At 39.1% G+C, this 12,902-nt stretch overlaps 1 protein-coding gene across 1 annotated transcript in view; it reads left to right on the forward strand.

The window, feature by feature from the left end:
- The first annotated feature begins 417 nt into the window (after positions 1-417).
- cdkal1 (CDK5 regulatory subunit associated protein 1-like 1) overlaps positions 418-12,902 on the forward strand; it is a 281,333-nt gene continuing 268,848 nt past the window's right edge. The window contains exons 1-3 of the mRNA XM_078253409.1: positions 418-569; positions 1,818-1,981; positions 3,322-3,434. Coding sequence (XP_078109535.1) covers positions 1,824-1,981; positions 3,322-3,434 — 271 coding nt within the window. The 5' untranslated portion in view covers positions 418-569; positions 1,818-1,823. The remainder of the gene's footprint in view (positions 570-1,817; positions 1,982-3,321; positions 3,435-12,902) is intronic.

Consider the following 12,902-nt stretch of genomic DNA (forward strand, 5'->3'; position numbering starts at 1 on the left):
ATTATAGTCGAATCAAGCTGTATTACTGGAATGGATTTAAAGAAATGTTTGCAGTGACACTCCCATTGACAAGTGATTGTCAATTATTCCACACCTGGGGACACAGAATGGGAGGAGCGGAATGTATTTAAGATCATTTGTTATGTTCTTAATTAAAATGAAATAGTCTTCACGAAGGTCCAGATTGGGACCGAAACGTTAGTTTTCTTTATGGTGATGCTGCAGCAAGAGAAGGATTTTCTCTTTCTTCAAGTCTTTGTTTTTGTCCAACGCAACTGCACAGAAGAATTGTTTGGATGTGCGATTGTTTTCTTTTAGAAATTGTATGGCCAAAAATGATCCATCATTATTTTAACTCCATGGATGTAGAGAACTAACTAACTCCCCTCATGGAAAATACACACGTGCCTAGTTTGTCCCTCTTTACCTACCGTACCTACGCACAAGTATGGCGGTCTGAGAGTTGTGACAACTGTTTTGATGGTGTAAACAATACATTTTCCATTCCTAAATCATATTTTTTTCGTATTTCGTATTTATCTAAACTAATAACTACATTGCGACTCAAGGTAAGGGATTTATACGGTATTTCAAGGGGTCTGCCTGTCCAAAATAAGGGCACGTGGGTAGCCTGGTAGCTAGCTAATGAGGCTAGTAACGATAGCTTGGCCATGTTACTCTGATGTTACCCAACAAAATTAAACTATAGGTTTCTATGTATGCGTCAAATTAGACAGACTTTTCACAGGTGTTTCTCATTTATATCAGTCAGTGTTAATGTTAATCACCTATCGTGCGCATGCGGTTAGGTTACAGGTAAAGGTCGGGTGAAAATAAGAAAATACTAGATCAGTTGGGTAACGTTTGGTCAATTTATTTATATAGCCAGCTATATGATTAACGGAGGAGTTAACGTTACATATAATTATGTAGCTTTTTATGTTATGTAAACAGCAGCAACAGCTAAAACAAGGGGTTATTGGGCAGCACTAGCTAACTGTTATGCTAGTTAGTTAGAAAGCCAAATTCAGTTTATACGACAAACCTAGTAACGTTAGCTATAGTTTCATATTTTCAGATATTTAATTTTCACTATGTCAACTTATACTTAATACTACTACTTAATATACATATTTTCAATGAAGGATGGATTCAATAAACACATGTAGTAAACACTTTTTTTTTTACACTGTAGAGAAATCAAGGGACGCTAGGAGGAGAAACAATAACAGAAGCTCTGTTATTTCATTTAATTTCTCTGTATATGCAAGTTTATAATTAACTCGTGTGTCATTGGACACAGGTGCTCTGCTCTAATCATCATAAGGATGTCATATTCATTCATCATGTAGGCTAGGTAATGTATTCTCTACAGTTTAGGCAGGGTTTCAAAAATGGAACGTCCTATGAATTTAAAATGTCTTTCCTTACAAAATTATTCTGACATTACCAGCATAAGCAGCATTTACCAAAAATGTAAAAACTCTGCCTCCGTGAAACCTTACAGTAAGGAGACAGCACACTTCTAACATAGAGAAAACTATTATGTTGCATCAGTTTTAATCACCAGTGAAGACATAAAGGAAGTGACAATGTACTAGTTTTTTCATGTAATTAATTATTTTTACTTTTTTATTATTAAATTATTTAGCTTTATTACATTGCTGTCCAACAGGAAAAAATATCTCTGTGTCTACGGTCATTTTCAACATCCATTTTTCGTAATCAGGCTCTACTACTCGCAGGGTCTACTTGACTACTCAAAGGTCTCAACTAGAATATTGCTGTTCTGACCAAGGATCTGTCTTAATTTTCAGACCATCATGCCGTCTGCCTGTGACTCTCTGATTGAAGACATTGAGGACATGGTGTCCTCTACTGACCCCACTCCTAATGAGAGACAGTCTGCTAGAAAGAGTATCGTACCAAGGTCCAGGAAGAAAAACGAGAGTCTGATCAATGAGGAGCTCCAAGCTGACAGGTACTGTATGTCAAACCATTTTTTATAATGGTACGGTATGCGAGGATGGGAGCTTATAGTGATTTTGCTTCTGTGTATGCAGTATGTTTTAGGCTAATGATGGTTAAGTCAATTCTAAATTCCCAGTAAGTCACTTAGCAGGGGGAGAACAATAGATCGACCTCTCTGAGTTCAGATAACTGCTGGTTTTGCAACCAGTGTGTCTTAATTTCAAGCTTTTCAGTTAATCAAAGGGATTGTGATACATATAGGGTTATGTTGACTTTAATATTTCCTGAATAAAATGTGAAAATATCTCATGTAGATAAAAATAAGATGGTCATGTTTAAAATTTGATCAGTTAATTTTCAGTCAGTTTAGTAAAAGAAATATCAAAGTTAAACACTTTTTATAAGTGTGCCAAGTGCAGCTTTTTGAACATTTAAGTTTGGACTAACTTTGCTTTCACACCTGTAGTTCGGCTCACTTGGTCCGGACCAAAGAAAAATATGATATATTGTTGCCTTTTAGTTTGGGTCTATTTCATGTTCACACAGAGCTATTACGTGTTCACACATAGCTATTACAAATGCACCAAGATATGTTAACAAGAAGCCATATGGGCTGACCAGTAACTCATTCATTGGACAGTTATGGTGACTGTCATCCTGCAGCATCAGGGCTACATGTACATGGATCTGTTGGGGAAAACCACATTCTGGTGACAGCTAGCAAGTCATACAGTACTTTACTGCTACTTTTTTTTTTAATATTAAACTTCTTGAACAAGGAACTCATGAAGAAATAATTGATTGTGAGCTTTGTTAGTTAAGATTGCCACTGGACCTCACATGTCATGAATAATAACGGACAAGTAAAAATAGGACCAAAAGAGGTGTCTCATAGTAAGAGTACAGCGGTTGTATGTTTCACTCACTTTTTATTGGAGAAATGCTATATTACACTTTGTTGGACACACATTCTCTTTTAACTTCTTTTCACTTTCTTCTGATCAGGGAAAATCCCCCATATATTATACCCATTAATACTAGTCTAAATCCTGTGATTTGCTTTCATACTACAAACACACCACACCAGAGCCTGCTTTGAAGCAGTCTCGGTCTGGTTGTTTGATCTGCACCAGAGTTTGGTTGTCTGCTTTCCCATCAGCAATCAAACAGGTTAGCTGTGAAAGCACACTAACTATCTGTCCCACTAAACTGAGGCTAAAGTTGACATGTCATCATCAGTTGATCGTTTGATTGAGGTTTTATGGCAGATTTATGATTTATTATGATTTATTGGTTTTGATTTCAACACGTCATATTACAAAAAACTATTTTATTATTGTTTATTTTTAGTTTGATCCCTGGCACCCAAAAAATCTGGATGAAAACGTGGGGCTGCAGTCATAACAATTCAGATGGAGAGTACATGGCCGGACAGCTAGCTGCCAGCGGATACAAGATGACTGGTAAGAGATTCTTAAATTGTGGTGGTTTGTATTAAGTCCGTTGACTGGAGGTCATTAAATAACCACACTCCCAGAATGTTACTACTAATAGATACTAATAGAATAATACTAAGATAGAAGGGTGGAAGTATTTCAGACTGATGAATTGAAAGTAAGTAAATGAACAGCTGAAATGGTAAAATTGTATAATGTTTTTATTATATTGTAGGTGTCTGTAGGACTGATGTCATTATTATTATTAAACACAAGGGGGCAGTCTTGCTTTGTAAGTAAGCTGTACTTTTTGTGTTATGTTATTCCATTGGGAGAATTGGTTTTGCTCTGAATTGAGTTTCCTAGGCTGTGTGCTGCGCTAAAAAAACTCGACCATGCAGATGTAGTTGGTTAAAAATAGTTATAGTTGTTAGTTAGCTAGTTGTTACCAGTGGGGTTTATCTGATACATTGGAACATGAATGAAGAGTGCTCAAGTAACAAAGGACCAAATGTGAAAAATCCACTTGGCAACATTGCTGACTTACTGGTAGAGTCTACTCTTTAAGTACCAAACCAAAGCCTTCTTGTTGTGTACTGTATATTGACTGTGCTTTTATCCATTCTGTAAAACCCAGTGAAGGCCTTGTGCCAAAACATGTTGGTTAAGCAAAGAGCAAATTCTTTCAGTAAGCCAGCTAGTGTTGCTGAGTTGTTTTTTCCCACATTGAGAAAATGAAAAGTTTATTATGGCATAATATTACAAGAGTCTTTGTTGTTTTTTCTCCAGGAGGTGGATGTTTTAAAGCTGCCATGTTCTATTAACGGTTGAGTCATCGCAACTGTTAATAGGTGTTACTACGTCTGGAATTTAACATTGTTTTAATAGAAAGTTAGAATGTTGGCATTTAAAATACTACAAGCCCTCCAAGTTAAACGGCAAATATATATTTGTTGTAACTGCCATCCAGAACAACACGTACTGTAAATGCGTTTTCTGATCTGACTCACCTATTGGCAGGACACTTTGATTTGCCAGGGCCTTCAAAAACCATTTCAAGTCACTTAGAAAATAAATCTGCTTTATGATCTGACATTGCTATGGTTAAGATTTGGTTAGGCTAAGGCACAAATCGACTTGGTAATGGAAAGACACCAGTGATACATCAGAAAATACATCTGACATCAACATACAGTTGACAGGTGTAAGATTAGATATTGTTGAATACTACTTTTCATCTTACATTTTGCATGTATTTTGTATGGAGGCCAGACATATTATGACCTAGATTACAAAGGGGTGTGTGTGTGTGTGTGTGTGTGTGTGTGTGTGTGTGTGTGTGTGTGTGTGACAACAGGGGTTAGACTGAGATAGATGAATCAACATTATTTCAACGTGTGTGTTGAATTGTAGTTGTCAGTTAAAAATTATCTTTTGAGTTTGCTAGTCAGTTCAAACAGTTTCCTTGTGTATGTGGGATCCTGTGTTTATCACAATCAGTCATGAAGAAAAGGAAGTTCCTTTGCCAGGGTGTCTGCTTAGTTGTACAGTACCTACCCTGTGTTGGTATTGTACTAATGTGTCTTTCTATTTGCAGTAGCTCTTTGTCTGTGTATGGAGGAGAGAGATGCACACAGAAGAAAAGGGAGTTAATATTAACCCTTCAGGCGTTTCGCTCACCATGGGGTCTCCACAGTCATAGAGGGACATTAATCTTACACACTTAAAAAATGCAGATGTATTTGCACACACAAACACACTGGTAGTAGACCTTTAATCTTTATTCTTTTCATCTTTCTTTGTTTTAACAGTTTACTCTGTCCCTTGAGCTAGTCTCAGATACGTGTCTCTCTTGACGCAGTAGCAGATCCTGTGTTAAAGCATCTACTAAGTCTTGGTGTTTAGTGTGCTACTAGTTGTTTTACCTTAGATCAGGGGTCTTCAACGTTTTTTAAGCCAAGGACCCCTAAACTTAAAGAGAGACGGATCAGGGACCCCCTACAACATATATTGTATACATTGAGTTGCATATTAAACTGGGCCTACAATAATGTGTAGGGCAGCCTAAAGCCTTTATACATAACTTTTTTTTTTTACATTGAATACTAAGCTATTAAAATAGCCTAATAATTGTTTTTTTTTATAAATCATGTTTTAATGTTAAAACATACATGTGACGATTCACTGTGTCTGTGGATGGCCTTAGTGACTACCTTACCTATAGGCCAGTATGCCTATTCAGTGGGGATTTATATTTGTTAATAATATATTCATGTTAAGACTTTTTAATTTTTGAAAAAACTTCAAAAATGAACAACAATTTGGAGGCCCCCCTGCATTGACTCTGAGGACCCCCTAGGGGCCCCGGACCCCCTGTTGAAGATCCCTACCTTAGATATATTTGAACTCTGTAATTTACTGTGGCAATTGTCTTTCAGGAAGTGAGTGTGGTGAAACCCTGTTTATAGTTGGAGAGTTGTTTTGTATTCCGACTTGGATTTCTGTGCGAGAAATATCTGTCCGTCTCAAAATCTGATTACAGTACATAGCTTCTCTGGTTGTCTGAAGGGCCTCAGCAGATAAAGACACATTTTAAGATGGTGTAATGTATTCACTTATAGGTAATCAGGTTAAAACATGCTGTTATGAATGTTTCCTCATCTCTGGATGAGGTTTGTTTGTTCTTAAAGTAGGACCATGCAGTGACCACACAGGGATCATGGTTTGAAAAAATATTACTGCTGTTTAATTTCAATATAGCTCAGCTTAGAAAGACTCACAAATAGTGGTATGGATATTTGTGCTCATAAAAACTCTTCTCTCACCATTATCTTAGTCCCGATAAATATGTTCAATTCTATATGAAAATAACAACAAATTAGTATATTCTGTTTGGGCATCTTTGGCAGCCATCTTTGACTTGGTGTGTGCATGCCCGTGAGAAAGACAACACACTATAACAAGAACAGGTGATGTAGATACTTACAAGGGTCAAAAGAAAATGGTTCACAGTTGTTTTAATGGCTTTTTTAGATTTCCTTTGCATATCATTTGCATGACTACATGCATTTGCAAGAAGGTGCGATCGTGTTTCATGTTTTGATGGGACATTGTTACCTGTCTACCTGCTCTGTGCCTCTGCTTGTAGGTGTCTGTTGAGTTCCCACTACAAGACTTTCAAAGTCGTCAGATCGCTGTACTGTTCACACTACACAACTTGCTGCCTTGTTTTCACACTCCTGACTGACTGGGGGTAGGGGTCACCCATATGGTCACACACTACAAGATCTCACCAGGAGGAATCACTGGTGCTCTAAACTATGCTTTGCCACGAAAAGACACACGCAAGAAGTGACGCAGGACATAATGTAATACCATGCCCGAGACAGGTTTTTTGGATGTAAAAACATGCCAGAAACAAGCGCTCCAAGTTGTTGGTGGCTGATTTGCAGCGACAAAACAAAGAAGAAAAAGAAAAGAAGGGTTAGGTGGTGTTGTCGTTGGCACACATGTTCACAAATAGCCTGTTTCCATGTCTTTGCTGGTTATAGCCTGTTTTCTCTAGGTGCAAACAACAACTTTGGTCCGTGTTGCAAATGGAAGACAGTAAATATCCTATTGTTAAAGGTGACCCCTCCCCCAGGTTTCCTCGCAACCTGTGTCTTGCCCTTTAATTGGCTGTAGCTCCCGACAGGTCCAGATATTAAGCCTGCTAGATATCTGGAATGCGCCTGCGAGGCACTAGATAGCCTCTTGGCTCGTGTTTTTGAACAGTTCAGCGGGCGCTGAGCCAATGCCGATTTGCCTCTGATCTGGGGCTTCTGTCGGGGAGCTCCAAAAAGTGTTGCAGAGTGGAAAAGTTCTGTAGTGGGAATCAGCCAACACTAGTCATGTTTGCATTTACCTATTTTGATGCGCTTTTGAAGTATTGTGTCCTCAATTGCTGAGGTAGTTTTTGCCTTTGTCGAAAAAAGAGTTGATTTGCTATATGGGATATAGAAACACATTTGCATTTTCATCTCCGGACAGCATGAAACATGGCCAATAATCGCGGACATGAAAGAACAAATTCCTTAAGACCTCATCATTTCTCTCTCGTAAATGTGGGTAGATGACCAAGGTGATTTGTTTTCTTTTTTACCCGATTAGCAACCTCTACTTCTTCTACTCTGTTTACTGGCGGATTACAGCTATGTGTGGCCTATAGCGCCAACTTCTGACGAAACTACGCTGTAGCCTAGTTTATTTGCTCCAAACCAGTTGGTGGAAAGTTTAAAGTTATGGCTAGGTATATACATGTTTACTAATGAAATGTCTTCATAAGCATACAGGTTTTATATAGTGCTGCACGATTTGGACAAAAGTATAGATTCAACGCAGAATCATAAATCAGGCATTAGTGTGAGCGAGAATGGCAGGTGACGTCACTGTTTGAGTGGTGAAGCAAGCAAGGAGAGCCAGCGTTGAGTGGTGTCGGCGTAGTGGCTCTGTGAGGGAAAAGCGACAGGAAGAAGAGATAACCGACGATGTAAAGTGAGTTAACAAGACACAGTGGCTTCATCTGTTGTTAATACTGCCGGTAAAGTGAAGGGTGTTACAACGTGGAGACTGCAGTGCACACAGAGACTAGTGTCACACACTAAGCACCTTTTTGTTTACTTAAATCCCACAATTTTGCGGTTATGTAATCACACAAAGTGACATTGCGATTAGTTTAATCGTGCAGCCTTAGATTTATTAGTAGCGCGTGTTTCTGTGTCTGCGTGTGTCCTTCAGGTTCAAAAAAGCATTAATGGTTTTATCCCACTATGTAGCTCAGAGATATGCATATTCTTCACAGATGAAGCTTTAGAATACTCTCCCTGTTTCTCTCCCTCCTTCAGCTTTGTTGTCTCTCTCTCTCTCACTCCCCTCTCAACAAAGTACTTTAAAGGTCAGTGTCTCACTGCTAAAGCTAAAGTATTACTTTGGTTTCTGTCTCACTTTTCTCTGCTTTTTATCTCTTTTCTTTGTTTGCTTCCGTGTCTCTACTTCTATCTCTTTTCCCCTGCATCACTTTTTTTTGGTTTTCTTTCTATCTCACCCTCTCTTCTTTGAGTGTGTGTGTCTTCGCTCATTTTGTTTTTACTGTGAGATTGTTGGAAAGAGAAATTGCCTCTTCATGGCCAGAATCGGGGGAGATTACATTCAGGAGAGGCCGTGATTGTTTTGAATGGTGTAGTATGGAATGCAATGCAATTGTCTAGAATGGCATGAGATTGTTGGGTGTGCATAGAGAGAGTCTGGAATGACAAGGACTGAATTGGGCTTCTGAAGGATGTACTGTCTAGTCTTTAGCTAAGTACTATGGAACGTAATCATTTGTGAGTCAGAGTGTTTATATTCTTCATATGAGTATCAGGCCGATACCTCCTGTAGTGTCTGTCGTTAATATCCGCAGTGCCGATCTGCAGAGTTTAATGAAAGAGTTTGGACAAAGACAGCTTCTACTGCTCTGAAAACATGACATCACCTTCTCTCCCTCCCTCTCATCTTTCCTGTTTTCTCTTTTTCACATCCCCTGCCCTCCCCTGTCCCTCTTTCATCTCCCTCTCTAACTCTTTCTTTCTTAAACTATGACATCACCCAGTGTGAGACGTAGTAGCAGTGCTTACGGTGGCCTCTAGGTGGCAGCCTTGGCTCATTGGAAGAGCTTTGTTGAAAGAAGACATTTCTGCAATATCAGGATGAGGTCATCCTTCTGAAAAACTCATTCATAGTTTGAAAAGTTGTAACTTTTAGTCCTTGAAGGCTACACCATGATCTTATGTGATCATTGATGTTAATACAAATTAAGCTAGCTTTTTGTTTACACTGTAACTAACCTGGAATCAATATAATGTAATACTGTAAGACATCATGTTGACTTTAACATAACAAGATCCTTAATATTATTTTTTTTTACCTCAAATGTTTATATTCCAGGTGCTTTCCAGTTGAGGTGATTACTGAGCAGCCAGTTTATGTATTCAGTCATAAAATATCTAAAATAGGAAATAGAAAATATTTAGCAATTCTGAACAATCTGAAGAAAAAACGCCCGTTTTCTCCCCTGAGTTTTTGTGTCACTTCTCCTCGGTTTTTATTGTCTCCACACTTGTTAGACTGCCTGTACTTGTTCAGCCTCGCTCGTCCTGAGTTGCTGTTCCTCTGTACAACCAGAGATGGCACTGTTTACCCATGATTGTACACTGATACAAATGAACCACATTTGAGCAGCAGAGCTATGTGCCAAATAGTGACTTCATAGAAAGGCGTGTATACTCTCATATGGACACACACACACACACACACACACACACACACACACCCTTCATGGAAAGTCACACCAGGATATTTTGATTGTTTTTGGCTGCTCTCCTCCCCTCCCAATATCCAGCCTCTGCCAGCACTTCAGTTATGATTTTACATACCGGTTAGGCAAAATTACTCCCCAGTACACAATGTCAGCCAAATGAGGCATTCTCAGTTCCTGGTTTGGACACAGACGGTTGGAGGATATGGATTTTAGAAGGAGGGTGTGAGCTGTTATGATAAAATGATACAAGGGCTTTATTGATCAGCAAGTATTCCAGGTGTTGCAGTGGATAGAAAATGCTGGAGTGTTTTTAGACAATTAACTGCTTGAAATTATGATTTATATGAAATGCTTCATTAGCTTTAACAGAAAGCTACATGGATTAGCAGGTATTATATATGTTTTCATCACTAAATGTTTGTTTCCATTTAAAATGAAGCACTTATTGATATATGCATGTCGCATGGCAGGAAGGAAAACATATTTGTAAATTTGATCTTGATATACTGGCATTTTACTGGTATAAAGGGTATATGACATTTGCAGTCAATGAATTTCCTTAGCTTTTCCAATTTTATATACATTTTCCAGGATATTTGTAATTGACAGTGTTTAGAAATTTAGCCGGAAACATTGTTGAACTGTTCTGATTTAGCTCATACTGCATTCGAGTTACAAGCACTTCTACTGCGATTGTATTACATCACTGTAGAGTATTCTCACTCTGAGTGTGTGTGTGTATCTCGCATATGTGCCGTCTCATTCATAAAACGGAGTGTGTGAGGACCTTCTGATTGGCTGACTGTGAGCTACGCAACATTACACGCCGCAATGTTATAGCCAATGAAAACTTACAATGATCTCTTTGACTCCACCTCTCACATATACACACACGTTAGCACAGGCATCCAGCTCTCTCACACATTTGCTCTTCTCACACACAGTTGCAGATGTGGTGGGAATTGATATTGTATAGGGAAAGTGTGTGAGAGATGGTTCAGTATTCGACAGCCGTCATTTTACAAGATTAGAATGATTAGATTGTCTGGTGTGCGTATGTGTGTGAGAAAGACACTGTATGCTCACTCTGTCTGCTCTACCCCCACTATTTTGCAACTATGTGTGTCTTTGCTGATTGAGAGAGGGAAAAGGGTGAAAAAGACTGAAGAGGAAAGCGATGTTAGGAAAGACGAGAGGAAGAGTCAGTGGTGAAGGGAGGAGGGTGCTGGGATGAAGGGTACAGCCGAGAGATGCAGACGCACTTGAAGCCAAAATCAGCCGAAACAACGGTCGGAAAAAGGGAGGTGAACAGGGAGGGCAATATGCTGCCAGAAAAAAATCTGGTAAATCTGGAGAAATGGATAGATGGAGGAATAACTGAGTGGAGAACATTTAAGAGACAAGAGGGAAGCGGTTTAAAAAATTAAAGACGACAGGAAAAATGAGGTTAAGCTAATGGAGAATGATAGTTAGCAGCAATGGATGAATCAAGTGACATATTTGTAATAAAATAACAATTAGAAACTGAATATACATTGGACTAGAAATGGAACTAAAATAAATAAATTTATTACTGCATGTACACTTGAATTGAATATGTTAAATATATTATCCTCATGTTCCGAGCAGACATTTGACAGGTAGACAAGCTGTTAATATGTAAATATGGATATATAAATAGACGGGCGACATGACGGTTAAACAATTTTGAATATTAAAGTTGTCATTTGGAAAAACAGGTGTCCTTTTGTATGGGAATTTTGCAATCACAAAAGATAACTACTGAAAGACATTGTGTTTTACTATCTCACTTACTACTCTGTCACAATTGACACTGGGTATTAATACTATTCTATTACAGCGTACACACATCGGTGTGGATAATACTACCATTTTTTTTATTTAGGAATGTGTGGCTTTAACAGAGCAGTATTGTTAAAATGGTAATGGGGTAGCGCTCTCTCTCTGACACACACACTAAGGTCCTACAAATAGACCCATGAGTCTAGGCAGTCAAGTGTAACCATTGTGAGGGCAGGAGATTAGAGTGATCTGTGTGTGTGTGTGTGTGTGTGTGTGTGTGGATCCTACAAGTTGACCCACGTGTAGGCAGCGCCCAGTAACCATTTAGAGGCCATGGAATTAGGGACCCCAGCCATTCGTGCCTTAAGATTCCCTTGAGGGAACTACAGATAGAGGAGAAGGAGGAATATGGGATAACTTGAAGAAAGGGGGGATCAGTGGTCAATCTAATCCATTGATTACTGTTAGGAGAGGAATTTCAGCAAACTGACCTGATGACATCAACCATTGCAGCTATTTTAGACTAATTGCCACTAGGGGTGCACGATATATCGACTCAATGTCGTTATCGCAATATCACGTTGTGCGATATTATACCGAAAGTCTCGCGATATTTATGCGATATTTTGTTTTCGTTGCATCCCGCCCGACATGTACTCAAAGAGTATAGAAGCAACAAGAGGCGAAACTCAATAGACTGTTGTGTTACATTCAGTCCAAGATGGTGGAGCTGCAGTTCCATTGAGTTTCCCCTCTTGTTACGTCTATACTCTTTGATGCACCTCTCAAAAAATACACATCACTTGGTAGCGTTGTATTTCCCCGACTCATTTCCTGGTTCTCCTTCTCCATAAACAACATGAAATCAAGGAGAGGGTTAACTTTTCCTGCTCCAGATTTCCCACCGTTCCCAAACCGCTACTCACTCCGAAGAAAATCGCCGTCACTCTCTCACTTCTTCCTCGCTCTACCCCCACACACACACACACACATGCCGGCTCGACGCACACACCAGAACACATATAAACATCAGCTGCGTGGTGCCTCCGCAGAACCATAAAACGAAGCGAAAGAAAAGAAAGGACCTAAAGAGAGAGCGAAGAGTGGAGCAAAAAGAACACAAAAGTAAGAAAATGAGTGTTGCTCTGGGAGACGACGAAATAACAGATTGAAAAGAAACTTTAGAGGCCAAAAGTAACCTACAGTCACATTAGCTACAAAAGAGAGCAACATGCACTCGCTTGTGGGAGCTCCTTGGCGTGCCTAGCCTACCCCTGGTTGCTTGGCAACAGTAAACAGAAATTCTCTGGTGCTACCTTAAACCACGTCTTAAAAGTTACTTCAGAGGTATTGTT

The sequence above is a fragment of the Sander vitreus genome, chromosome 6 (assembly GCF_031162955.1).
Source record: "Sander vitreus isolate 19-12246 chromosome 6, sanVit1, whole genome shotgun sequence".
In the NCBI taxonomy this organism is placed as follows: domain Eukaryota; kingdom Metazoa; phylum Chordata; class Actinopteri; order Perciformes; family Percidae; genus Sander; species Sander vitreus.